Genomic DNA, 27,812 nt, shown 5'->3' with positions numbered 1-27,812 from the left:
TTTTATCATCTTTCCTGAAGACAAGTCAGCAGCCAGTACTACAGGTAGCAAATGCTCCTCCTAGACTATGTACTAAAGTCAGGATTGAAACTGTAACAGTATTCATAAGTTAAAAATATCAGTATCACCCAAAACTGGTTCAATCATCATCAGCCCTGGGACACCTGTAGAACTTCAGGAATTCATAGCACTGGAGATCTCAGTGTTGGCAGCACATCTCAGCAGATGAACCAGTTGTTGCTGCTTTAGGAAGGCCAGTAAGCCACACTCGAGGGCATGGACTCAGTGTGACTCTGCCATGACCAGCCCATGATCTGAGTGTGTGAACACTCCTGCACCTCTTTCTTCAGCCATCACAACAACCCTGATGGCCACAAGCACAAGGAGCCCTGTCAGAAGTTGCTCCAGGCTTGCACAGCCCAGTGAGGCAGCAACACACCCGTGCCAGCACTGGGTGCTGCCCTGGGGACTGGGATGAGCCCCCCCAAGGGCATTCCTGGACTCAGGAGTTCAGTGGGGATTGGTTTTTGGTGGCTGACAGCAGTTTTGCAGCACATAAAATGCTACTGTCCACTGCTGCAGTGTCCAACAGCTCTTCCAGACTCCCACCTTCCCCACTTGCAACCAAACTGGAGTAACGTGGCAAAGCACTGCCTACAGTAGCAAAGCAAACTCAGTTTCAGTTCTAAAACCTGCCTGCTGCCTTCCTGCCTTCAGTTTTGTTTATTTTTCTAAGTTTAAGCTGGAAGAAAGCACTGTACAGCTACCAGAAATAATAAACATGAATAGCCACAAAGTGAATGATCCATTTGCTATGCTGCTAGTACCTTCTCAGTCTGGGCTTTGCCATGCCAGGCTTAGCCTTAAGCACCAGATAAAGTTAAGCATCACAGGTTAAACCTCAACTGCTTTTCCTGGTAGATGGGGAGAAAATAATCTGCTTTCTCCTACAAAATTTAATTGCTACATCCATATATTAAATATAGTAAATTATTGTTGACAAAAGCTGGTTTGATAAGCTTCTATATAGGAAAATGTTCATCTACTCAATTTTTGAAGGAGGGAAGGAAAAAGGACTGGAGGAGTCTGACCCTGAGCCACATGGGAAGCACAGTGTGGAATACTTCAAAGAAACCAGGTAATACATGGATATGAAAAATTACTTTTTAAAAACCCTAAAATAATAAAAAAAAGCAATAACAATGATTTTGGGATCAGGCTGCTTCCACTAGTGGGAAACCCTTAACCAAACCAGTATGAGCAGATACAGAAAGACATCTAGAACTAAGATGACCCATTTGCCACCTGTCTCACTCATCAGGGCTCCTTTTCTCCATGCAATGATGAAATCCCTGCTTCCAGCAGCACCAGCTTGACAGAGCAGCTGTGGGTAAGTATGGCAAGAGCTGCAGGAACAAATTCTAACCAGCCCTGCTCTTCCACACTCTAGGCTGCCAGGCAGGACAGCCAGGTCCTGGCACACACAGTTCCAGCTCAGGACTGGGACTCTGACTCTGCTCAAGCCATGGTAAGAGCAGGTTTAAAGAGAGGCTGGACTGAGTAGCTGGAAGCAGGATCACTTCCCATCCTTTCAGGCTATGGAAAGCAGTAAAACCAGCAGGGAGGTCAGAGCTCATTTCCTCAATAAAAACGTGGCTCTACCTCTTTCAACTTACCCTGCAGTACATTAAAGCACAAACTTCAAAGCCACAGGGCAGCAGCCTCCTTAACCATTATGCCTAGTGGGAAAAGTTTGGAGGAAGCTGACAAAGAGCAGCAGTTGATCCATTTACTGTCCCAGCACAAAGCCCACATGAACTGCTCAGCATCACAGTGGAAGGACACATCCTGCCACAGGGCAGCAGCACCCATCTGCAGCACAGCCTGAGCAGCTGCAGGAATTCCAAATCCCACCTGGCAGCCTCAGCAACGCACTCAAGTGACACTGAAGTCACAGGACAAAGAAGTTGGGCTCATTTCCACCCACAATTAATTTTTACTTCACTGTTCCAGCACTCTTTAGATTAGATTCCTCCCCTTTATCTTTTCCTCTTCCCCCCCTTATTTTGTAAGGACAAATTAACACAATATTTGGAAACTGAGGGGGGGAAAAACATGGTAGAGTAGACTCAAATAAAGACCAATGTTAAATATTACTTAATGTTTTCTTTTATTTAAAAGATCATTCACAAAATACCATATCCATAAATTTATTTTGTTATGAAGCAGAATGTGCTAAGTGTTTGGAATTCTTTTTTTTTTTTTCTCCTTTGTTTTTACATTTAAAAGTCAACTGTCTTGACTAGAAGTGAGTTTTTATATGGGAATTTGTTCTTAAAATCTTTTCCACATTGAAGATGTAAATAGATCAATTATTGGTTTGGAATACAACCACACAAATGCATGTCTGTCTTAAATTAAGTATTAGTGTTAGACAAATGGTTCTTATCTCAGAAGCAGATTAAGTGAAAGGCAGAAAGAAGGAAAGAGTAGTTCTGTAAATTGCTGGGACTCTGACTTACAATGGGAACCTTAGGGAAGAAATTCACTAGCAGTGGTGCTGGTAGTGGGGCAGCCGTGCTTCCAACCTCCTTGTAAGTACTCTGGGGTGCTGGCTGGTTTATCTGAAGGCTCTCAGCACTGGCAATATGGGCCCAAGCTTTTCCCATACACTGGACACGTCCAGACTTCAGTGTGGTAGAACCAGGTTTTAGTTTTAAACATTAATGATTTCTCCTTTTGCTTCAGCCTCCCCTCCCTCCTCCCACACAACACTGACAAGAAACATTTCAAGTGAAGAGAGGTATAGTAACAAAAGCTGCTTTTTACCCAAACTTCTACATGAGAATCTATAGCAGAAAGATTTCTAATCTTTTTCAAGGTATTCTGAAAGCTGAGGTCCTAAAACTGTACCCCACTGGGCAAAGAAATACAGGGGGATAGTGACGATCAAATACTGCATGGCAAAGTATACACTCCTTCAACAAAAATAAAAAAGTAAATTTTATTTGTAGAAACTTCATTTAAAAATTTACCAAACATGTAAAACCCAAAAAAGTAAGCAGAAAGAGCCAGTGAGCAGTTGTGCTCAAACAGGCATGGCTTTGCAGCACTAACCTTGAGCTCAGAGTTGTAGTGGCATCATACCATTTGGAAGTCAAGAGCCAGCAGGAAGAGGCTGCTGGCAGAGGCTTTATCAATACTGATTCCACCAGCTATTCACCAGGCTTGTCAGGCAAGGCATCCATTAAATTGATCCTTCCTGGCAACCCATGTGAAAGGGCAGCTGCTCCCCTTAGTTTAATAAGGGGCTCTGCTGTGAACAGTGACTATCACCAATTGTCATAAATGGTATTTCACTACTTGGTTAGAACTGTAAATTTCTGTTCAACTCATCTGGACTCTTCAGTTTTCCTCTTCAGAGCCACAGCAATACAGAACGAGACATGCAAGTCAGAAGAGGAACACTGAGGAAGTAAAAGGAAACAATACAGGGAAATAACTAAGTCTAACCTGTGCTTCTAAAGTAAAACAAACCCAGAAAGGAAAAAGTGAAGCAGCACCTTTGTCCAGAGACCTCCACACTTGTGGAAGCAGCCACACTGCCTTATCTACTGGCAACTGTGCTGCTTGGAAGGAAACAGAAGAGGGAAACTCAGCACAAAGCAGGCACTAGATACAGCAAAGCCAAGAACGTACTAAAAACCACTTGTTAACAGCTGACATGCATTCACAAGCTCTGTGTTTTCGGTTTCAAAGAGGACAAATACCAGATGGCAGGAATGGTAAACTGCAGGGTTGACATTCCAGCAGAGCTAGTCACTCTGTACTGTCTTGCTTTCTCTCCCGCCTCCCCATTCCCTCTCAACCCCAAGCTCAGTCGTGTTCTTTTACTACTTCCTCGCGGGGCTTGGCTCCTCCGAAGATGGCAGAGTTTGGATTGGCTACTTGATTGAGGGGAGTATCGACTGTTCGAGGCTTGAGCTGGAGCCGGGGTCGCTGTGCTCTTTCCTCTGCAAGGAAACACATCCCGCTTGTGAGACCTGCCCGGGCAGGACTTTAACCTGACAACAAAACCTTTGTGGAGCAGAGCAGGTGACACACAGGAGTAGGAGTTTACCTTCTGTTGGCTCTCTGAAGTCCATGGAGGACCCACGAAGGGGAGGCCCATCTCTGAAGCGACCGGTGCCACCGCTCCCCATGGAGGCACCTGGTGGCCGCCGGTCTCCAGGGCGGGTTCCTCTGCCCCGACCTCCCAAGAAGTCATCATCTTTGAATCCTGAAGATGGAAGACAGTGAATTTAAAGAGCATCTTTTGCAATGTTTTTAATCTAGACTTATCTGGATGACTGGAAAACCTTGCTAGTCACCGCTGTCAGTCCAAGGTGATGCACTGAGAGCCTTTGTCTGCAGACAGGTTGGTTCACAGAGCTCTGGCACCTTCTGGAGGAGCTGTTTGGGTTCCATTTGAAACCAAGTACACTATGCCAAGTTCAGAAAGTGTTTTATCCACTTAGAGGCTTATTGGAGTGTTGGAGAGTGGATCAAGTGAGTTTAATATATGATGAACCTTGGCTGCAAGTTCAGTTTGTTAACATCATTAGCTGACTTGAGAGACAGCATTACAAGTACTCAGAGTACTTCCACAACCAGATCATCACACTGGCTACAACCTTAGCATGAAATCTGCAGGAACAGAGCAAATGGGAAAACAGCTGGGGAGTAGTGAAATATATAAATATATAAAGCAGAGTAAAACCCCAGGGCTGTTCAGCTGTACTGTAAGCTGACCAGGCATTTACTAAACTAATTAAAAGGCTGGGGGAAAAAAAAACAAATCAGACTCTAAACTGACTGCATTTCTTTAGTTTATGTATCACAAAAAAACCAAAGCAAAACAAAAAAACCAAAAAAATTAAAAACAAACCAAAAACCTGTCACTGACCAAAGTTCCAGCCTCTACCAGTGACTGCCCCTGAGTATCTCTCCAAGCCCCCACTGCCTGTATTTCAATAGGAAGAGGACAGTTCAGGATCTCAGAATATAGGAAGGGAATACACTCAGATTTTCAGAAGCTGCCTGGAAGAGAAAGTTGTTTGGTTCCCAACTGAGATTTTCCTTTTCACTTCAGTATCTGGCAGAGTTGCAGAGCTGTCCCTTACTTCAGTGCCAAACAAGCCACCTTTAAAGACTTGTATAACCTGAGAAGAAAAGCTTCTGTAGCAGCTACGACTGAAATGCTAAACTTCTGGCTCACGAATCACTCATCCAGCATTGAACAGGCTGAAATGCATCCAACATTTGGAGAAGCTGCCAAAGAAGGTATGAAGCTGTGACACAGAAGGCTTAGCTCCAAAGGCAGGTTAAGCACAGGACTGCAGCAAGCTCCTCTCTCCAGCATCATGCTCCAATCCATGCTGGGGGCAAGGGCACACTCTGCTTCTCCTACATCGCTCATTCCACTCACGCAGAGACCAGACACTGCAAAGTTGTACTTGCCAACATCTCCCCATCAGAAAATGGACCAAACCCATGAGTTCAGAGGACAAAAGCAATTGTGTTAATGCCACCCTGCATTCTAATAGCTGGAACTGACTGGAAGTTAAGAGCAAACCCAGTGGCTTCATCACTACCTTCCACTCAGCAAGCTCACTGGCTGCAGCTGCATTACCAAAACAGTCTAAAACATCCTACATTTACAAGTGCTTCGGAATACTAATCTGACTAGAAAAGTCAGTTATTTCAGGGACACACATATAATGACATCACATATCCTTGAGAAGATGAAAGCCTCTGCTCTGACAGAGTATCAAGCTTCCTACATGATCTGTTTCTGCTACTATTCAGAAATTTACTTCGTTGTATGTCTGAGAAATGATTAAAACAGTCACCTATAGACTACACCTGGACAAGAATTCTGTCATTTCATAAAATTTTCTATTGGCACTTTCCTCTCAAGGCAACAGAAGATTCCCCATGAGGAATCCCACCACAGCTGCAGGATGTCCAAACTTGGCACATACAGTAGATTCAACCAAACCAGTAATGGTGACAAATGAAAATTAGAACATTTCAGTGCCTTTTAGGCTTCCTATCTGTATAAGTGTTAATACTGATACCAGAATTGAAGTCATCTCTGGAATCCCATCCACCTCCTCTGGATTCTCTGGAACCTCCTCCCATTCCTAGGAAAAAAGCCACAATTGTGTTCAAGTCTGAAGCTCTGGGAAAGACTGAGCAAGGGAATACCAAACCAATGTTTCAGTCCTTCAATATTCAAATTATGCTGCTGGAAAATCCTTTTCTTTTGGTACTACCAAGTTCCATTGCACAGGAAAAAACAGTCAGTTTAAGTTAACCAACAATAAACGGCCAGAAAAATTACTTTAATACACATTCAATGGAAACCTCTGGTGAATCCAGTTCAACAAACCTTCAGCTACAGGCAGGAATGATTTTACACTGCAACAAGAGACACACACCAAAATAAGCACTTATCTACATGTGCTTACTCACTTTCCATACATCATCATAAAATAGTAGCAGATCAGACTGCTGGGCTTATGATTGTCCTCTGCAAGACACAACATATTATTAGGGGTATTGGTCTCACTTCCTGGGTTAGAAGTGACAACACATCCAGCCTTTGAACACAAAGCACAGCTAAATTTCAGACACCTCAGGAGCAGCAGCAGCAGCTGGTTAGAAACACATACATATATACATACAAAATTTCACCTTTCAATATCTTCTTATACACTTGCATGCTTTGTCTCAGCATTAGTCAGCACCAGAAGCCATAACGATGATCACTATATTTAAGAAGCTATTCAGAAAAAAGGAATCACCTCTGTCATCAGGCCCGCCACCTTTTCTGAAGCCAAAGCCACCTTTATCCTGTTTCCTGCCTTCTGCTATGTCCACTCGGAGTGATCGGTCACCCAAAAGCTGTTAAATCAAGGGGAGAGTTTGTTCAGGATGTATCAGGGCTGCCAAAGAGTTTGACACCTGTGCTTGTCTTTGATTTCACAAATTAATTGCAAGTGTACTTACTGCACCATCGTATGTAAGAGCTTCCTTGAGTGACTCCACCTCATCAAACTCTACGTAACAAAATCCTGTAAGAAACAAATTTCAAGTTAATAGCCTTAATTACTTTAAAATGACTTTGTAAGAGGCTGCTCCTCCTGCAAGCTTGCTAGGATCTTCCTTCTCTTTCAAACATGAGTTGTGATGAGCACATGGCTCAGAAACCAATCATCATCAACAATGAACACATTTACCTGCACCTGTTAATGACAGGGCAAATCCTGAAATAGAACTCTGGGCACTCTGTGAATGCCAAGAGCCTAATTCCCTTTTCCACAGGATTCTCATTATAGATTAGGTCTGATCTATGCCTTCAGACAGTTATTCAGCTGAATATTGACACTTCACTTCTAGTGTTTTTAAACAAGAAATTGAAATACTACTATGGTCAGCAGTGTGATTTTGTGTCATCACATAACTTAGTGGATTTACTCCTTTTCCAAGGCACTCTGTTATCCAAGGTAAGCCTTTTCTACCCCTTAAAGTAACTTATAAATATAGCCCATTTCCACGAGACAATTTCCATAGCAATTGAATCTGCATCCTATAAAACCACTGCCTGTTTTCTCCCTGTCTACTAAAAAAAGACAGAGCTGAAGCAATGGGAGTCTTCTGAAGTAAAGGAATTATTCAACACTTAAGGTCACAGGACTTAAATGGGTCAGCTCTGGTAGAAGTCATACCAGACAAGGTTTGAGAAAATTCTTCTATGTCAGGGCAAATACTGACTCCTCACTCAGGTTATTTTGTATCTCAAGATGATGAAACAGTGACTCTCATTCAAACGATACACTTACATATTAGTGAGTAAGAAAACCTGCACAAGTGAAGTGCTTTAGACTGAAATTCTCTTTTAAAGTGACTTTTTCTCCTACTAATTTTTCATCTACCACCAAAGAACTCTGAACACTTACCTTTAAATTTGTCTGTTTCCTTGTCTCTGACTAGTCGTACGCTCCTTATGCTGAGATCCTTGAAAATGGCATCTATGTCTCCTTGGACAGTGTTGAAGGGCAGATTTCCCACATAAGCTGTGAAAGGGGGTTCTGTGGGCAGCTCTTTATTCCTGCGGGAGCCAAGGCCGCCACCACGAGACCTGTTGGGACAAGCACAGTGCCTCTGGAACTGCCCCCCAGCACAGCCCAGTGCAGCCCACAGCACTGCTCAGCTTCAGCTGCACGTCAGTTCTCCCACACCTTTGCTTAGTTATCCTGTCCTGCCTGTACCTGCCCCCTGAACTGCTGGCCAACTCCTTCCCAGTATTACCTGATGCAGTACTTCAATGGGAAACTCATTAATGAAGTGATGAATGAACGTCTCAACCCATAATTCACTAAGGAAAGCTACATAAGGTTACCTCTGATGTCCTCTGCTCAAAAACATTACCTCTAAAAAAAACCATCTTAGAATAGATTTTAAGAATAATTTACAGTGAAGAAATAGTTGTATGGCACAGGTTTGTCAGCTTCTCTGGAAATTAAGCTGGATCCAATGCTTTTAACTGAAGAGTATATTACCAACACTCACTCCACAATCATCCAAATTATCTCAGCAACATTTAGCTTAAAAGAAACACCTTTCCCTAAGTCTGAAGCTGTGGCCATAATTGTTAGATATCTGGACTGGAATGCTTTGAACTGAACACAAAATTAATTTTGTTGAACAAGGGGTTCTGAGGCAGAAGACAACCATGTGCTGTCTTGGATGCTTTTTTCTATTTTCTTGTGAATTACAGAGGTAAACTGAGTGGTCTCTTCCTGCCTTGTCCCTCAGTATGAATTAAACTCTTGGCACTGGGTGCTGAGAACTAAATTGTAACTGCTAAATTCTTTACTGTACTAATGTAACACATCTGTGTGAACTTCCTGCAAAGCCAAATCTTCAAAAGATTGGAATTTCTGTACAGAGAGCAAGGTATGTACAAGGCAACCTGAAGTTAAAGCTCCTAGACCTGTAGACTATAGAATGCCACTGGTTCCAACACCATTTGTCCCACAAAAGTAATCCCTGACCTTTACCTGAAATATCTACTTACTAGTCTGTCCATCTTCCCTTCATCACCTTCCTTCTACTGGGCTTTGTTTCTCTTTCCCCTTTTCCTGATACTCCCCATGCATTTAAAACCATGGTGGAACACAAGTTGTACCAAAGCAGGATTTGCCAATGTGACATGGACCAATTAAATTGCTGCAAAGTCCTTCCTAAAATCCAGAAGGTCAAATAATTTTATCATTTCCTTTTATTCTGTCTGGTTGCATGCAGTCAAAAAACCCATTGGGCAAGTAAGGTATTTGACAGTATTTTTTTTCATTCAAGTATAAATATTTTACTACTAATGAATCAGATAATGCATTAAGCTTGAATAAGATTCCTTAACTTTTCCTAGGTGAGCCTGTCATTTGTGCCTTATTTAGCAGCTCCATGCAAGAATAATTTATCACCAACACTATCAACATGCTGCTAAATCTACTTGAATCACAATCTACATATCTTTAATTAGTGTCCACCCAGGTTTGCATTTTAGCATTTTTGACAATATTTCTCATCTGCCTTTGTCTCATTAACAAGTCAAAACCATACTGGAGAACTAAAGCTGTAATAGCTGTGAATTACTTTAGCCACAAGACTGAGTTTTAAGGAGGAACTCCAAGAAAGCTGTGCTGCTGTTCTAAATAATCCCACAAAACATAGAATCAGTTCCATGCCTTTGTCCTTTTTTATCATCTACAGCATTAGAACAGCTGTTAACATACCATACATTTAACTTGCATCCAGACCAGAAAACCTTAATGTTTATGTCCTACAGGAACATCAGAATTGAGTTTCAAAGGAGCATTCTCTCCTTGCACATATTCTCAGGACATCCCCTGAGCTGTCAGTCTCCTCACAGGGAGCTGATTCACCCAAAAACCCACCCTGGGGCTGAGTTCTCAGTCAAGATAGGAATGAGAACAAGGGCTGGAACTACAACTTCCATCAGCAACCTCCACTCAGCTCCATTTGAGCCACTTCTAAAACCACACTCTCAATCCCCAAAAGGATTTTTTGTGCTACAGACAAACCTCCTTCCTACCACAGTGAACCAGGACTGCACATGTGGAAATCCATGCCCTGTTGTGTAATCCAGACTGATTTTAAAGTCAGAAAATTAAATATTCTTCTCCAATTTGATATTAAAGGTTTGATTATCAAATACATAACTATACCTTTAGTATTTTAGTTTCCATTTGAAGAATGGGAATGGCAATAATTAAGTTTCAAACCAAGTTTCTCATGGAACTCAGGTATGGCAACACAAAAAGAAACTGTTTCTGTACTTCCCTACATTTTCTCCAACACTGAAACAGTGAAATAAAAAGGCTGACTGCAGTAACCAAACAATGAGATTAGAAGAAGATTCTCTCATTTGCAACAAAGTAGGACAAAAGTAAAAAAAAAATTGAAAACACATCTGAACTAGGCAAACCAGAGTTCTGAATGAGTATCTGCATTTCCCACTATTTTGCTTAGACAAAATTAGGTAATAATTATGTCATCTTACTGTAAGAATCTGAAAGACATGACTTGATTTCCTTCTCAGAAAACCAAAGCAGAAGGCTGAAGAGGAAAGCTTGCTTCTAGCAACACCCCCATAATTAAACTTTGGTGGGATGAGTTAATGAATTTGGCCATATTGGGTAGAAAACAACTAAACTCCCATTTTAAAGCTACTCTTTTGCAAAGTTTAGCTATGTCTCCAGAAAATAGCTGCCAGAAATTCAAAATGAAGGATATTTTGAAACCCAGTACTTGAGTTAAATAGCCTTTCACTAGAGATCAAAGCTCAAGATTTACCTTTTGCACAGCACAGAGACAATAGCTTACCTGGGTTCTGACATTAGAGCTTTTCTGGGGCAGCATAAGGATTAGCAGGATGACAGTGTCAACCCTCCAAGGCCACAACACTAAATTCAAACCCAATTTGTTCAAGCAACCCACAACACATTGGAGTAAGAATCAGATGTCTTCAGGAAAATGCTTACCCAAGCCTAAAAATTAGGAGATCTCTTTCAGTGCTAGAAGGGTAAGATGGGATCCAAGCTGCCAGAAGCAAAAGGACTAACTCCTCATTGTCACTGAACTGTGCAGCACTTCAGCAGGTGAATCTTAACCTTTAGTAGGGTGTCCAGCACTTCAAGCCACACCTAAATAAACAGCCTAGCAGTGAATCAGGAGTGGTAACACTCCCTTTCTTTCAGCTCTGAGAAGCTCTACAGTTTCAGTTTCAACTAGGCCTCAATATGCTTAACTACAGGTTTTTCTGTCAAATTTTGGGCTCCAAAATACTTCCTAAAAAGCTTATAGTAGGTCTTTTGTCATTTATGTCAACATCACATTTCTTCACCAGGAATAAAGTGACTTCTGCATCCCCTAATATTACAATTCAGCTTTTAGTCAGTGCATCACTAAACATTTCAGGTGTAGCAAAATCCCATCTCATCACAGCAGTCATCTTGATGCTCTTCCACCACTATTTTGATGATGGTGAGGAAGAGGCAGATAACTTCCATGTTACAACCTGCTGGGCACTGATTTCCCATCTGTCACACTGAAATCCTGTGCTCACTCACTGTGTACAGCAGGGGTTATGCAAAATGCAACTTCCACAAGAATTACTACTCCTCAGCTGAGTTTACACTTTTCCTACAGTCCTAGAGCACCTAAAAATGAACAGGAGCCACTTTAAATTAACATGGGATTCTTTTGTCAGAACCTTCAAGAACACTAATTTTCATTACACTTCATATATTACAGGACTTCATACCAGACACACAGAGACCTGTTGAACTGTGAATTAGCTATCAGTGACTTAATAGTGATAATAATAAATTAGATAGAAGTGTACATTGGACTCTAGTAGTATCTGATGTTCAGAACTGCAGGTAAATCAGAACACATACATGTTATCTGTAAAGACATCTACTAATTTGCAGGATGCCTTTAGTTTACCAAGTAAGGATTCACATCTTCCCTTACAGCAAATGTAAGTTCTCTTACTGGAATCTGAATATAAAATAACATTTTATGTGGTATTTCACTGCCTCACAGAATATGCCTTCACTGATTAGGATACACTGTGCAGCAATATCTGAATTTATAATAAGTCAAGTACCACTTTAGACTGCTGGCAAGGTTATTTTGTTACAGAATTAAGAAAAAAAATAACAGAAATGCGAGTGGCTACATCATCTGCTTGCTCCAGGACATCTCTGAATTAGACACAAAGGGTATCACTGCATGAAAATGAGCTCGAAAAGCTTAAGTGTCAGAGTACTTCCAAAGACAAGAATAACTTACTGCTGTCCTAACTCCAGCAGCTCCTCCCTGCTGCCTAAAGAGTCTGAAATGAAACCAAGTTATTAGTTTAAGGGCAGAAAAGGGCACGAATACTGTTGTTCAGGAAATATACCCTGGAAGAATAGATTATACAGTAATACACTTGTGAAGACTTGCTCACAAGGGAGTTTATTCCACAGATTTATGCCTATTGCTTTATTTCAGTATACATAGAAACCAGCAACAGCAGCAATCTCCAAAAAAAAACAATTGTTTGATTGCACCTTCCTAACCTGATTTAAGACAAACTTCTACTACTGGTTATTGTCTCTGAAGCTCCTCCCCTAAAAATACTCCTCAGCAAAGAGGCCGAGAGAAGTCCGATTCCGAAGGATCAGGGATTTGCAGTCAGCACCCGCAGCCCCGGATAAGGTAGGCCGGCGGCTCCTCGAGCGGAGACACCACAAAGCGCTCCCTCCCATTCCCCATTTCCTCCCGCCGCAGGCACCACAGCGCTGCCCGCTCCCGGGGGCGCCTGCTCCTGTCCCGCTCCAGTCCTTCAGGGACGCTCCCTCCGCCCAGCCCCGCACAAGCTCCTCTCGGCCTTCCTTGGCTCTGGCCCAGCACCTCCCTAAATCCCCCTCCGCTCGCCTCCGGGACGGCGGGAACAGCGACACCCTTTTCCTCCCGCCGCCTCCCGGCGCTGCCGAGCCGCCCGGCCCTGAACGCTGCGGCGAGCGGACGGCCGGGACCCCCAGGAGCGCAGCCCCCGCTCCCCGCACAAAGCGGGGCCGCCAGGGCCGGGGAAGGGCACCTCCCCGCCCCAGGGAGGGCGGCCGGGGGGCACAACGAGCACAAACAGCTCCCCGAGGCAGCGCCCCCATCCCGCAACCCCCGCCCGCCATCCCTGCGGAGCGGGGCAGGCCGGGCCCTGCGGCCGCGCCCCCCGCCGAGCCCGGCCGGGGCTACAGCTCCCCGCTCCCGTCCCAGCTACGGGGGGAGCCCCGAGTGCTGCCCCCGGCCCCGCTTACCCACGGCCGCCGCCGAAGCTGCTGTAGGCCCGGTCGTCGTAGGGATCGAAATCCGCCATCGCCGCCGCGGCCTCGTCCCCGTGCGAGCGTGACAGGACCGCGCCCGAGGACCCCGCAACGCTTATATACGGCGGCGCGCGGGCCGGGGCTGCCCCGCGCGGTGCCTGCCTCCAGCTCCCCGCCCCGACGGGGCTGTCCGCGCTGCTGCCTGCCAGGAGGCGCACCGCGCGGCTCGCTTGCGTCGGCTCTGGGGCGGGATGTGCCCGGGGGTGTTGTTGATGTCTGCTCTGGGATCTGAGCGGGATTTGCCCGCTGCTCTGCCCGGGGATCTGCTCCGGATCTGCCGGAGGCTCTGCCTGGGATCTGCCCGCGGATGTGCCCGGGCTGTGCCGGGCGTCCCCCCGGGGCTCTGCCCGGGCTGGGCTGAGGTAACGCCTGCGGTGAGCGTTGGACCCTCCAGCGCTGATGCAAGCCCAGCCCGCGGCTCTAATCCCGCAAGCATTCCGTTATCGCTGCCGGCAGGGATCACAGAGACCATGGAAATGGATCCTGCTCCGGGTGTCACAGTCATCACAGTGATCACGGGGATGGATCCTGCTCTGGGGTCATTCCCTGCACTCCCGCGGGCGGCACCGCTGTCTGGCAGGATAGCAGCAACACGCAGAGTTCACAGGGCTGCTGGAAGGTAGTGCTGGATTTTATTGCAAATTAAGAAAACGGGATGTGCCCGACAGTTTCACAGTGTCCTTAAAAAGTACCACTTGTACCAACTGGATTGTCTCCATTTGCCAGGCCACAATTTAATGTTTTCTAATAAAACCAATGACAGATTCTCATATGATAACCAGCTGTGCTCGGGGCAGAGGGGGACGGAGGAGCCCCTCGGAGGAGCGGCGCTGGGGGCTGGAGGGGAGCGTGGCGCTGAGGGCAGCGGGGTGCTGCAAATGTGGAACAGGTCGAGATTATCTTGAGTTGCAATGGTCTTTAATGTAAGATCTTTGCATGCTTTCAGCAAGAAAGGAGACCTAACCCGTGGGGCAGGCAGCAGCCAGCATTTCTTACCCAAGGATATCCTGGAACTAATGAGCATTAAGGATGTAGCGAATTCGGATGTTGGTGTATGCCTGTGTATACTTGCTAATTTAGCAAAAGACTCAAGGTCCATATATCCTATAGCTCATCTACGTTCATTATAATTCTATAGACCCCTGAAGACCCTTCCTCTCAGCATGTATAGAAGTTAGCTGAGGTTATGCAACTTGTATATTAGTAAACAATCCGGACAGATGGGCAGTACTTGGAAAGTTTCTAACTCTGAACTTCTGAGTATAAATAATGGTGTGAGAAGCCCAGTGGGGTGTGCTGGATTTGTGGAACACCACCGAGCACAGCGACTCACGCAACTCTGAAATAATCAATCGATGTGTCCGTCGAGTGTCACGATTGGCCTGTGGCACACCGGGCAAGCAACCGATTGTGTGGGATGAGGGGCTGAGGGAGCGCGGTGTGGAGGGCGGCCATGAGGGGAGCGGGGGCTGAGGGGACAGGAGGGGGCTGAAGGGTCTAGAGGCCCTGAGGGGAGCCGGGCCGAGAGGAGCGGGGCCGAACGGCCAAGAGGAGCAGCGGGCGCTGAGGGGAGCAGGGTTGAAGGGTCGGCAGGCGCTGAGTGGAGCGGGGCACAAGGACCGAGAGGCGCTGAGGGGAGCGCGGCTGAAGGGCCGAGAGGAGCAGCAGGCGCTGAGCGGAGCGGGGCTGAAGCGCGGAGAGGCGCTGAGGGGAGCGGGGCCGAGAGGAGCGGGGCTGAAGGGCAGAGAGGAGCGGGAGGCGCTGAGGGGAGCCGGGCCGAGAGGAGCGCGGCTGAAGGGCCGAGAGGCGCTGAGGGGTGCGGGACTAAAGGGGCGAGAGGAGCGGGAGGCGCTGAGGGGAGCGGGGCCGAAGGGCGGGCAGGCGCTGATGGGAGCGGCGCTGAAGCACCGAGGGGCCATTGAGGCCCGGCCATGAGGGAAGCGGGACTGAGGTACCGGGGCACTGAGGACAGCGGCTCACACGGCGGCCGAGCCCGTCCCGCGGCGGCCGCGCTGCCCCGGAAGAGGCGGAGCGGGCGGGCGGCCCCACGTGCGGCAGCGCTGGCGGCATGGCGGTGATGGAGGAGATGGAGGAGATGGAGGAGACGGAGCAGATGGAGCAGCGGGGCGGCGGCGCGGCGGTGAGCGACCCCCGCGGCGTGCTGCGCCAGGGCCGCGCCTTCCTCGACTTCTTCTGGGACATCGCTAAGCCGGAGCAGGAGGTGCGGCTGGCGGCCACGGAGAGCCTCCTGCGGCACCTGCGGGAGGGCAAGAAGGTGAGGCGCTGGCGGGGCGGTGGGTGCGGGCGGGCAGTGGGTCACACGGAACATCCCTCCGTCCCTCCGCTCCGCGCGTGGGGCTGGCGGCCGGGCCGCGCTCGGAGCAGCCCGGACACCGCCCAGCTCGGTCTCTCTTGCAGGACGATGAGCTCAAGTACACCCTGAAGCGGCTGGTGGAGGGACTGGGAGCCACCCGCGAGGCCGCCCGTCCTGGCTTCAGCTTGGCCTTGGCGCAGGTCAGTGTTTCCCCGCTCGGATCAGGGTCTCGTTTGCTGTCTGTGCAAGGAGGGCTCCCTTCTGGCCGCTCCTGTGTGCACGTGGGAGGAAGGCTCTCACAGTTAACCCTAGTGGTTTTAAATGACACTACTCCGCTTTAGAAACTCTTATAAAGTTATGAACCATACCAATATCACATTCATACTACAGAATTCAGTCCTGCTTCAAGGACCGTCCTTAACTTACAAACTTTGGGCAAGTTTTCAATTATTCTGTATTTAGTACTATTACTATTTCTTAAAACTGTCTTGCTGTTGTTCTGGGTTGGTTGATGTGGGATATCTGAAAAGGTAACCCTTTAACAAACACTTCAGAGTTTTTTTCCTCCCCAATGGTTGAGTGTGTAACATAGCAAAGACTCCCAGCAGTTGGTATCACCAGTGGTGTGAGACCTCATCTCACCTGAGAATTTGAAAAAGCAAGAGCCTGTGTGTTTCCTGCTTTGATCAGGGCTTTGCCCATGATGAAAAGTGTGATTACCTCTGTTATGGGGTCAGGCAGTTTCAGCAAAATGTTCTTATTCTGTCATGTACAGGGAGAAACCCTAGAATATCAGCTGGTATATTTGTGTTTGCATTGAATCCTATAATGGTTTGGATTAGATGGGACCTTCAAAATCATCTTGGTTCACTCCCTTGCCATGGGCAAGGACACCTTCCTCTAGACCAGGTTGCTCCAAGTCCCATCCAGCCTAGCCTTGAACATTTTCAGGGATGGGGCAGCCACAGCTGCTGCTTCTCTGGGCAACCTGTGCCAGGATCTCAGCACCCTCACAGGGAATGATTTCTTCCTAATATCTAACCTAGCTTGACCTTCTGTCAATGTGAAGTCATTCTTCCTTGTCCTAGCACTCTGGGACTCCAGAGTCCTTCTGCAGCTCTCTGGGAGCCTCTTTAGGCACTGGAAGAAGCTCTAAGTAATCTTCCTGGAGCCTTCTCCAAGCTGCACAATCCCAGCTCTCACAGCCTCCTTCCTGTTCTGTACCTCTTTACTGATCTGGTTGTCTTTATTCAGGCCTCATAAAACAGCATATCTGCTGTGGTGCTGATCAACTGTTCAGCTTTATTTTAGCTTAACTCAATACAATGTCATGAAATGGAAGAACTGCAAACAGCAAATATCTCTCCTCAGGTTTTGCAGGCTTTTGAGGAAATTCCACTGTGCAGCATTTTGGAACAAATAAAAGAAAAACACAATCTGGAAAAAGTGAAAAAAGTAAGTCAACTCATGGCAACATTTGCCAACTGCTACTTTAAATGAATTGTTCTCTATTCTTTGAGGTCTTGGCGTATAGTGTAGTTTTGGGGTTCTTGTTAAAGCAAGTGACTTTAATGAAATAACAAATATTTCTAAGGGTTGGAAGTTGATGACAGTGTCATCTGGCCCTGTTTTAGGTGAGATTTGTCAGTGTGATGAAGAGGTACTCTAGAGCAGTTCTTAAACATTGTGCAGGGGGTTGCTTTTCAGTATGTTCTCTTCCCATGGGAGGGTGTTCAAGGCTGGATCTTCCTGCCATCTTGCTCCACTGATCATGTAGCTGCATGTGAAATCTAGCCTCTCAGGAAGGTAAGTAGATTTTTACCCATTTTCTTTTTTTTTTTTTTTTCCTTTCAGAAACTTGTGAGAAATGCTGCTTTTGGGAACTTTTTTGGAGTTATGGCTCTGTTCCAGTCTGGGCGGCTTGTGAAGGTAATGCTGCTGTCAGGTGTGTCAGTTCTGGTTCTGGGGCTTCTGATGTGGAAAGAGGATTGACAGAGGAAGGTCACTGGGTAATCCATGCAGTGGCACTTGAAGCATCAAGTTCAGTTCATTTCTGCCATCCATGGACTCTATGTGCCTTTTTAATGTCTGTTCCTGAGTAGAACATAGGAACTGTGTCAAATAGTACAGGAGGTTTCTACCTCCCCTGGAAGGAAGGGATGTGTTGTCATACCCTACTGCAAAACATGATTTTGGAAAAAGCTGAGTGGCCTATCAAGAAACAATTGTGTGTTTTTTATTACCAGTAGGCATAAACATCTAAAGAGTGGATTATTACTTGAGCCTTCAGCTTAATATCTGATATATGTCCTCTGGCTTTGGCTTATCTTTCCTTTCTAGGACCGGAAGGCTCTGCTGGAGAGCATCCAGCTTCTGCAGCAGCTGACAAATTACCAAACACACCTCAGAGATCTCCCACGCAAAACTCTTATTGACATCACCTCTGAGGTACAGGGCAGCTGTGGGGCTGGGGGTTGCTGGGGCAGGAGGAGGAGAGAGCTTGGCTTTGGAGTCAGATTTTCCTTTAGCTTGTTCATAGCTGAAGTTACAGGGGATGTGGAAGAATGAGTGTAAAGTGGGAGCTGTTTCTGTATTGCCTGTGGGCAGATGCTTGTGCTCTGGGAAGGGTGCTCTGGTTTAGCTTAGTTGGACTTCATTGTGGACAATCCCACAGCCTCTTGTTTCCCATTTCACTTGCTTGGGTTATGTGTAAGAGCATCTGCTCTTCTGAATAGATGTATGCTGAAAACTCTGAACAGCAAACCACCTTTTTCTATGCACCAAGCCTGGGCCTAAGGTTGAATTTTGGGCTGTTGGGAATGAAATGATATAGGGATAAGGAGCAAAGAGCTCTGAGTATGTAGTTAAAGAAAGGAATTTATTTCCCTTTTTTTTAATGGATATTATTTGTAGACATGAAGACTAGCAGTGTCAAATAATAAAGAGTTTCCTTGTCCCTGGGTTGCCTGGCTGTACAGGCAAAGCAGTCAGACAGCAAGAGAACAATTGCAACTGGAGTCAGTTGACCAGAACTTCTGTCTGATGACAGCATATTGTCCTACTCCCCATGGTTAAGCACCTGGGACTGTCTGGCAGTCATGGACACATCCGTTATTTATTTTTTGTTGTGTCTCCATGAAGACTATTTCTAGAGTTTCCAGAACACTGCAAGCTTTTAGTAAAATGTCCTCCCATGCAGGTATTTTAATGTACTTTCTTCACTGCAAGTTTGTAAAATACTCTCAGATATTTCTTTCATGCTCTCACTCTTGTTCCTGTCTAGGTACCTGAAACTGTGTTTGAGGAGGTCCTGTTTGACATCTTGCAAGGTGACCTGTCTTCAGCCTTCACATCTCCAGAGAACCTGCACCTTTTGCTTGTGGGTATGCAGAAATTCCCTGGTGTTCTGAAACCTAAAAAGCTGAAGAAGCTGTTTGGCTCACCCACTGTTGTAAATAAAGAAAATATTTCTAGGTAAGTTCTTAACTAAGGAGGTTTAAATAAATATTATTTTCCTCTTGGCTAGCAGTGAGAGAAATGTGGCTGTGGTTCTGATTCCTGCTTGTATTTGCCACTGCAGGTGCTGCTGAGTGTTAGGTGTTAATTGTTATGCAAGTTCCCAAGTTATAGTTGTGCCATTTCTCCCAGGAGGCACAGCCTGCAGTTCCCAGGAAATGATCTATGTCTTTCAGCAGGGTGAATTTGATCTTCAGCAATTCCCTTTCCGATCAGATCTCTCACATTATTTTATTTCATCTTCCAGGCTCGTAGAGCTGCTGAAAAGTGCTGCCAAGTCTGAGAAGGAAGACAAGAAATTGCCCAGTGTAGCATTTGATTTGCTACAAGTTGCACTGAAGGAAGGTGCCTTTGAACTGTTCTGGAATGAAGTTGTGGAGAATGGGCTATTGAAGGAGAAATCAGGACCTGTGAGGTTTGTTTTAACTTACACTGTTGTTTCCCATGTTATCTTCCTGTTTCTTGACCCAGAGGTTTTGACTTCCATCTCCCTGCATGCTCCTGTGCCCTGCCCCAGACTTCCTGTCTGTCTTACCCCTGTGTGTGGGTTTACTGCTGTGCTTTAGCCTGAGGGAATGTTCTTTGTTCCCACTCAGCTACATGTGCTACCGACTGCTGGGCAGTGCTCTCCCCTTGCTGTCCATGGAGCAGCTGCAGGTGCTTCTCAAAGGGAAGGTGATGCTGCACTATGGAGAACATGTGGTAGCCACTCAGGTAGGTCTTTGAACAAGCTAAAGGCCATGTCTTGAGCATGAGTTGTCTCTGCTCTACTTCTGGTTTCAAATCATCTTGTATAAAAAAAGACCTACCTGTAATTGTAGACCTTGAACTCCTACTAGAAGCAAGGTTATTTTATGACCACTGGTTGCAGTGGACTGAGGATAGCCTGTGTTTGATTGTCATTGCCTATTGTAAGGGCATGGAAACTGTTCAGCACTGTCCCACCTGCTTTCATTGCTGCTGCCAGGAAAGCTCTGATGATGGGGGAAGCAGAAGAAGGGCAGCCCTCAGCAAATTGACAGTGTCATGTGTTGTCCTTTAACAGTCCCTTTGCTTTTGTGTGTCCAGAAGCTCCTTTTTGTTTATTATTGTGCTGGGTGTTGCATGAACATTAGAAGGCAAAGACAAAAAGGGACAACTCGTGCTTTTGTTTGTTAGTGCTTGTTTCAATAACCACATCTGAGGTTTAAGCACAAAATTTATTTGGAATTGGAGCTCCTCTTCCTCTTTCCCTACTGGGAAGCCAGCAAACAACACAATTCTGCAATAAACAGAGGAAAAGTAAAAGGAGAATACTGATAAAAATGGCTTTGACTTGGCTTTTTGTGGTAACACAATCCCCAGTATCCTCATGTGTGCCCAAAATTAGTTGTCTCTTAGTAGAGATAAGTCTGTGTCATCTTTTTGTTCTGTTATCAGAGCAGCCATAGGTGTATGGGTTTACTCTGCAAATACTGCATACCATGGTGCCTCCCTAAATGGACCAGCTTTCTCCAGGGTTTGTCCATTGGCTTAGTAGTTTTCCTATTTCTTACTTTTAGTGCTTGTTGCACAGTAATGTTCTTCCATGTGCATCAAGATTTTTTAAATTTGGTTCCTGTCTGAAATGTACAAATCCCCTGAGGACAATAAGACTAAATGGAAGAAGCTCCTAATATTGTTGATGATGACAGAGTAGAAAATATCTTAGTTTGAATTTGAGTCTGGTTTAGGGGTTTGTTTTGTTTTGTTTCTTGACATAGGTTGTTTGTTTGGAGAAGTAAATGCTGTTACCTTGTATTTCCTGATGGAATTCTAATGATTATTGGAGGTGGATCTAGACAAAGCTGGAGTCTGATATTTGCTGGCAGTTATCCTCCTGATTCCACTTTTTTTTTTTTTTTTTTTTTTTTTAATCAACAAGGGAGCAAATAAAGCTGATTTGCTTTTCTTGAGAGGCGCTTGATGAACTCCCTGTTGTGTGGTATTAGCCTGTTTACAGTGTCTTTCCTGGAATTTTTCTCCCAGTTTTCATTTGGATGCACAAGTAGAGTTCTCCAATACTGGAAGCTTGCTAAATTGTGTTTTCTATGAGATTTCTTTCAGGGATGCTTATGTTATAATTGGATGTATTTGTAGTTAATTACAAGTTTAGAGTCCCTTTATTTAAAAGACCAGTGTTCCCTAGACTTTTGCTTCTATTTCTGCTCCTGCCAGGTCACTGTATTGAATGTGACAGTAGACCAAACAAATTGTTTTATTAACTTAAAAAAAGTTGTGTTGGACTTTTGGAATGAGACCCCCTCTTCAAGATTTCTCCAGTTAAGCATTAATTTTTTTTCTAGAACAAGTTGAGTGGGATTGAACACTGTGGGCTGTTAAAAACCCTGAGGGAATGGGATGCATGTCCTGGTGGTCTCTCTGCTGCTGGACAGTGTCCAGGGCCGGCAGCCTGCCAGCTGTATGCCTTGTGGGGCAGCAGCAGGACCAAAGATAAAACTTAGCACTAAACAGCCACACCTCAGGATATCAGTTTTAGCTTAAACAAATCAAATACCCCTTCTTTCAGAATGCCTCAATACTTCTGAGACACCAGGGAGAGGAGGTGGCAGTTATTCTAACTCCCTCAGGTCAGCAGGCTCTGGGGCTGCTGAATGAGACTGGAATTGATGGTGGGGAATTTCCAAATCTAGGGAAACTCTAAGGCAGATGATGTGAGAAACATACTGGAACTTTCACCCAAAATAAAGAGTTGATCAGCCTGGGAGCTTAGGTGCACTGACCAGCACGTGGTCCATCCTGCTGAAGCCTCACTGTTCTGGAAGGTGCAAATGGTTGATGTTGGTACATGGCAGGATTGTGTGGTTGCTTACAGTGGCTGCTGCTGTGAGAGGAAGTCCATGAGGTGAAATTGAAGACTGACTGTAAGCTTTAGGACAAATATTGAGGCACATGACTTTAATTTACTTACTGCAGCTATATTCTTTCATGTGGTTTACACTGCAAGTGTTCAAGGCCAGGTTGGATGGGCTTGGAGCAATCTGATCTGGTGGAAGTTGTCCCTTCAGGCCCATGGCAGGGAGTTGGGAATGAGATGAGCTTTGAGGTCCTTTCCAACCCAGGCCATTTTATGATTCTGATTCTGTGATTTATATTTACAGAGCCATTCAGACTGAGTGTGAAGTTCCTGAATTGCTTCTTTGACTGTGTTTTTCAGTCTCCACAGGGATTTAAGTTTGCTGCAGAAATGGAGGGATATATAGACACATTTCTGAGTGGCTGTGATGACCCAGAGAGGCAGCTGGCTGTGATGTTGGGCTTCTCTACCCTTACCAATCAAGGGAAGCCAGTGCTGTTGAGTGCTTCTAAGGTAGTGAGACACCTGCAGGCAGTGGCCTTGAAAAAATACATCTGCTGGCTCAAAGACATGTTCCTCAGGCCAGACTTGGACTCTTGCTTAGACTTCTCAAGTAACCGGCAAAAACAGAACCGGGAAAATGCAGACATGTGAGTACATGGGTATTGCACCTTCCTCAGCATCTGCTGGTTCCCTTGCCATGAGTTCACAATTGTTTATTTCCTCTGTCTCAGAAAATTTAGCCCTAGATCTGGCTCTTTTGATGGGATAAAATTCAATTCTGCAAATTCTGCAAGTGTATTGAGAACCAGCCAGCCTGCCCAAAGCAGACTGGATCACCAAAAGAGCATCTTCTCTTCTTTTTCTAGCCCTGCCAATTGCTTTGGGGAATACGTCTGGTGGTTTCTTCTTTCACTACAGCTACTGAGCTACACTCAGGTCTTTGTAGGAATTATGCCTGTCTTTTATCTGTCTATTAGACACACTGGCATTCAGGCCAGGTTGTGTGTTATCTGGCATCTATAAACCACTCTACTGACTGCAATTCTTGAAGTGCTTTTTGCTCATCTGCAGACTCTGTGGGGTAAATGGATTCCTTTTGCATAGTAAAAAGCAAACTTGAGAAGACTTCTTTTCTACCTGTTGCTTTGTTACTACATAACTTTGCCAATTTTAGTGTGAAGCCTCTAAATATCTGAAAGTTACCACTTGGTGCAGTGGGTTGTGCAGTGTGTATTCATGGTGGGCTAGTGTTCAAACTGCTGATTGTGCCCACCTCTTCTCCAAAGAGCCCAACAGAAAACTGCTCGATTGAGAAGATGGATCATGCACCGGCTGGTTAACATCACTGAAAGTGCAACCAGAAAAGATGAGATCATTGTGATGGACATTGCCAGGTGAGACTGATGTAAAGACACATGTGCTTGGGATAATTCTGTGTAGCTCCAACAACAGTATTCCAGATAAGCTGTCCCCATGACAGTAGTGGAAATACTCCATAATAAATCATTTAGGAGACTAGGTTTTGTTTTCAAAATAGCTTTTGCATGATTGGACTAACCTGTATCATAAGTAGTTGGCACTTAAAATCACATTAGTCCATTTATTTTCAATAAATTTTCCATTCCTGCTTGCCTAAACTGCTTGAAGATATTATTTTTAACATTGGGTCTTAATAAATGTTTATCTGTCACTTAAAGTGTCTTGGAGGTGTGACCCACATCTGATGGCCTTAGTGTTGTATTTTGTCACTTTAAGTGTGGGTGCTTCACTTTCATGAAGTCCTGAGGTTTTTTTTTCTCTTCTTTACCCTGTGTGTCTCGAGAACACAGTCTCATTGTAGACAGTGGCTTTTTTCAGTGCTTGGACTTCCTTGAATGTGGAGCTGTTTGGTTTGCACACAATGGGCTGATTTTGCTTTGTTATAACCAATCTGGGTTTTCATTTTGTTCCTGTTTCTGTCTATCCTAGGTTTTGCTTCTTCCATGCTTTCTTTGTTGCTAAGAAGAAGAATTCCCAGATAGCTGAGGCTAGTGTCCTTCCATCAGAGCCCCTAAATGAACGTGATCACACAGAGACAGAAAACTACTTCTTTGGGTAAGGATTTGATTGCATCCTTTAAGCTTGGAAATTTCTCTTTTTTTCCCTGAGGATAAGAGCAGCTTGTGAACAGCAGGGCGAGAAGTTTGGAATGGTAGGCTGCTATTGGAGCATTTCTTTGACTCCAGTACCAGGAAATGACTTTTTTTAAGGAGATGGATTTTTCAAATATCCATGTTTTGTCCATGGCAAAACTGATGAGTATATGTGAGAGATACGGCAAGTGTGGAGTTGAGCTCATACTGCTTTTCCCCATAATACTTCCATTGCCTCTGTTGCAAGCTGGAAAGGGAAGGGCCCAAGAGGGAAGTGCTGGGGTTGTGCTGGTGGTTTCTGTCCACTCTGTGTGTGAGGTGCTGGTGACTCCACAGCCCTCCTTGTACTAAGGAAGATAGAGTTGGTAATGGATGTTTTTAGACGATTGCCAAACCTCAGTAGAAGGAAAGCAGAGGACATGGTGGGACACAGGGTGAGAAACAGCCAAGATTAATAGTGTCCTGGAGAGCACCAGATGGCTTAGGGCCACCAAGATAATGAGCTCTACACTACTATCTTGGCTACATGTGTGGGGTGAAAGTTGGGCATTGTCAGTCTGGGCTGCAGTGAGTGACCAGAGCTCTGGGATGACAGTGCTTTCCTGGTGGGTATGATTTTGGAAAGTGGGAGCAGGCCATTTGGTTCCTCTGACGGCAACATGGCTGTCTTTCTTTGCAGGTTACTTCAGACATTAAACACCCTGCCTGTTTTGGGGGATACAGCAGAGGCTGCAGCCTTGAGAGAGAAGCATGTCCATGGTGTGACTGCAGATGGGAAGCTGTGGATCTTTCTCCTTGTTGAGTATGCCAATAAGCTGCTCTCCAGTGAGCATGTCAAAGCTGTGAAACCTTTTACCAAGGAACAAAGGGATATCTGGGAGAGGTGAGGCATTTGGGAAACTGGGTGCTGGGTTGGTGAAGTGAGAAAGGTGGGAAAGCCCTGGTCTTGTTTTCTCTTCAGGACAGTAAAAGAGATGTGGTATTCTCTTTGCTTCTTGCTGTTCTAGTTTCTGTAACAGCAATTTCACAGGCACTGGCAGTTCTTGTTCTTCCCTTTTAGTATCCTGCACCCATGGCTGGGTTTCAGAGTGTCTTTCTGTTTTTTTTATTTCATTTTTTATTTCACCCCACTCCTTTCTTCCTTCTATGTGTTAACTATAATAGCCATGTCTTTTCTATTTTTGCTTCTCCCAAACATAATTGTAACACTCTGCTCATCTTTTCTCTTAATAATGCCTGTACAAACATCTCAATGACTCTTTTCTGAGTTTGATTCCCCATAAAGGTCTAGCCTTGGCTGTGGTATTAGGAATGTAGTCTGTGCACAAGTGCAGTTTTTTTATAACTCACATTCAGTGAGATACCATTACTGGGTTAAGATTGTGTACTAAAAGAGTATCCAATGCAAATAAATGAAATGCTAAGTACACAAAACAGTACTAGACTTTTAGTCATGTTTTTAGTCTGGTCATATGAGATGATTTGCTGTTGTAATTGTGAAAAACTCAGAGAGGTTTCTTTCTTCAGAACACTTCAGTCTGTGAAGAATCTGCAGAAGAAGGGAAACAAATCAGACAGTGCCAAAGTTGGTGCTTTCCAGCAACTTCTGCTTTCAATGGCCATTCATCTTTTCAAGGTAAGATCTCTGATGAATATTTCTGTAGTATAGAATAGGCTGCTGGCTGGGCTTTCTGAACACCAAGATGAGGAGGGAGTTTCTCTATGTTCAGCGATCCAGCCTTTCAGAACCTCTGGCTTCTGCAAATGGGCAGCTGGCAGCTAATAAACTGTGATTCTTACACTGCCTACAGAACGTGTAGTGGGCAAAGCTTGGCCTGAGCATTAGTTCTGCCCTTGATTTGCTGCTGATTGGAGCAATTTTTACTTAATTACATGGGGTTTTTTCCTGCAAAAGAGTTGTAGTAGTTGATTGTAATATATGTACCTGTTTAGAGTGGTCTTAGATTTGGAGCATATTCCTGCTGTTGTTGGTAGTAGGGAGTTCTGAGCCTGTTTACTGTCTGCTTGTGATCAAACAGAATCAGTCTGAAACAGTGGATGTTCTAAGTGACCTTCTGAACTGCACAGAGAGGGCATTCAGCAAAGAAGCCAAGAAGAAGAAGACTGGTGAGTCCTTCCTACACAAAGAAAGGGACTGGGATTGTTAGTGGTGTGTCAAAGACAGAAGATGGCAATTCTGCATTAGTGAAGCACTCTGCATGGATTCTGGCTTGATGCACTTACCCCCAGGAGAATCCCTTCTTCATTCTTTTGCTGTGCCATTCTGAATCTTCAGCTCCAGCTCTCTATCTGCACTGTCAGTGGGTTGGAAAGGAGGGCTGAGCTCCATTGCTGCCCTTGTTTGGGTGAGCACTCCAAGGGGGTTCCTTTTCCTTGAGTCATTGTTCTGTGTGGGCCAGTGGAGTGGTGGTGTGTGCCTGGCAAAGCTGTGGGCTCGAACACCCAGCAGGCATGAAACATGTTTCCTTCTTAGCTTGAGTTCTGAGCAAACTAAATGTGTCTTCTGTGTATGCACAGCATGTTTGGAGATGAAGGCTGATCCTTGTTTAGGGCCTGTGGACCCTCCAGGTTGTGACTTGACCAGGAAAAAACTTAGTTTGATCTTTTGATTTCCTCTCTAGCTGTGGTCTTGTTCTTCTGAAATCTGTGTAAATCAATTTGAGGGCACTGTGAAAATAAAAGCTGTAATTCTTTGGTGGTTTGGTTGATTGTAGAGCAGGATACCCAAACTTCTGGACTAAAGGACAAATTTCAAATGCCATCATTTTTCATGGGCTGCTGTGACTTCTGATTTCACTGAAACACTATAAAGTGCATATATTTATGCTGACCAGCTGCTAATTGCTTTAATGTGGCCAAGTAGGTGTCATGTGACTTTGAGAACTGCTAATCTAAGTAATGATTTAATAAATGGTAGCTTTTGTTACCTGGTAAGCCTTTGCAGTGGTCAGAAGACCATTTCATGCTTGTTTCTCCCTGTGGTTTCTCCTTCCTTTCTCCTTCCCGCCTTCTGGTGTGGGTTGCTGAGCGGGTACTTTTAAGAGTCATCTAGAAGGGCAGTTTTATTTTTTATTCCTTGGTGAATTTTTCTGTAGTTTCTTACTGATATGCCAATTCCTTTTCCTGTCATTGTTTGTTTGTTCCTGTGCAGATAACTCGGAGCCAGGATGGGTTGAGGTGATGGTGGAAATCCTTCTCTCCCTCCTTGCCCAGCCCAGCCTCCTCTTGCGGCGCATTTCCAAGGGTGTGTTTGTATCCATATGCCCCAACCTGACCAAGAGGGGCCTGCAGCTGATCCTGGATGTAAGTGAGGCACTACTAGGGCCTTGTACTGTTTGCCTGTTCTGTCCCTAACAGATCTATGTGCAAGCATGTCTCACTTTTGGGTTTAATTTACAGTCTACTTGATTTAGAAAAACTCCGATGACTGAATTTGAACTGTAGTTTAGAGAGAGTTGGTGCTTTTTTATTGTTTTTTTGGGGGAGGA

General features: G+C 45.1%; 2 protein-coding genes across 3 annotated transcripts in view; one reads left to right on the top strand and one right to left on the bottom strand.

The window, feature by feature from the left end:
• Positions 1–2,151: 2,151 nt before the first annotated feature.
• Positions 2,152–14,266, bottom strand: EIF4H (eukaryotic translation initiation factor 4H). Of its 2 annotated transcripts, XM_056506438.1 has the most exons (7): positions 13,437–14,266; positions 8,004–8,185; positions 7,054–7,118; positions 6,849–6,948; positions 6,120–6,185; positions 4,121–4,279; positions 2,152–4,013 (listed from the first exon to the last, which is right to left on the bottom strand). In XM_056506438.1, exons 1-7 carry the CDS (start codon positions 13,493–13,495, stop codon positions 3,877–3,879), a joined length of 768 nt encoding a protein of 255 aa, XP_056362413.1. In that variant the 5' UTR covers positions 13,496–14,266; the 3' UTR covers positions 2,152–3,876. The 2 variants fall into 2 exon arrangements, with proteins under 2 accessions (XP_056362413.1, XP_056362414.1); XM_056506439.1 differs by lacking the exon at positions 6,120–6,185.
• Positions 14,267–15,533: 1,267 nt separating this feature from the next.
• The window catches only part of MYBBP1A (MYB binding protein 1a), a 52,606-nt gene continuing 40,327 nt past the window's right edge, over positions 15,534–27,812 (top strand). The window contains exons 1-15 of the mRNA XM_056506787.1: positions 15,534–15,777; positions 15,921–16,016; positions 17,188–17,271; positions 17,671–17,745; positions 18,157–18,264; positions 19,100–19,290; positions 19,580–19,747; positions 19,929–20,046; positions 22,529–22,818; positions 23,458–23,565; positions 24,140–24,265; positions 24,983–25,186; positions 25,831–25,939; positions 26,343–26,430; positions 27,476–27,627. Coding sequence (XP_056362762.1) covers positions 15,571–15,777; positions 15,921–16,016; positions 17,188–17,271; positions 17,671–17,745; positions 18,157–18,264; positions 19,100–19,290; positions 19,580–19,747; positions 19,929–20,046; positions 22,529–22,818; positions 23,458–23,565; positions 24,140–24,265; positions 24,983–25,186; positions 25,831–25,939; positions 26,343–26,430; positions 27,476–27,627 — 2,124 coding nt within the window. The 5' untranslated portion in view covers positions 15,534–15,570. The remainder of the gene's footprint in view (positions 15,778–15,920; positions 16,017–17,187; positions 17,272–17,670; positions 17,746–18,156; positions 18,265–19,099; positions 19,291–19,579; positions 19,748–19,928; positions 20,047–22,528; positions 22,819–23,457; positions 23,566–24,139; positions 24,266–24,982; positions 25,187–25,830; positions 25,940–26,342; positions 26,431–27,475; positions 27,628–27,812) is intronic.

This window comes from Oenanthe melanoleuca, chromosome 19 (genome assembly GCF_029582105.1).
Source record: "Oenanthe melanoleuca isolate GR-GAL-2019-014 chromosome 19, OMel1.0, whole genome shotgun sequence".
In the NCBI taxonomy this organism is placed as follows: domain Eukaryota; kingdom Metazoa; phylum Chordata; class Aves; order Passeriformes; family Muscicapidae; genus Oenanthe; species Oenanthe melanoleuca.
The sequence above is the reverse complement of the archived record's forward strand: the minus strand, read 5'-3'. Positions and strand labels throughout refer to the sequence as shown.

Coding starts and splice junctions, on each gene's coding strand:
- EIF4H (XM_056506438.1), bottom strand. CDS start 13,495: ATGGCGGATTTCGATCCCTACGACGACCGGGCCTACAGCAGCTTCGGC. Junction 8,186..13,436: donor AGCTTCGGCGGCGGCCGTGG/GTAAGCGGGGCC, acceptor TTGTCCCAACAG/GTCTCGTGGTGGCGGCCTTG. Junction 6,186..6,848: donor TGGCGGGCCTGATGACAGAG/GTGATTCCTTTT, acceptor CTTTTTTCCTAG/GAATGGGAGGAGGTTCCAGA.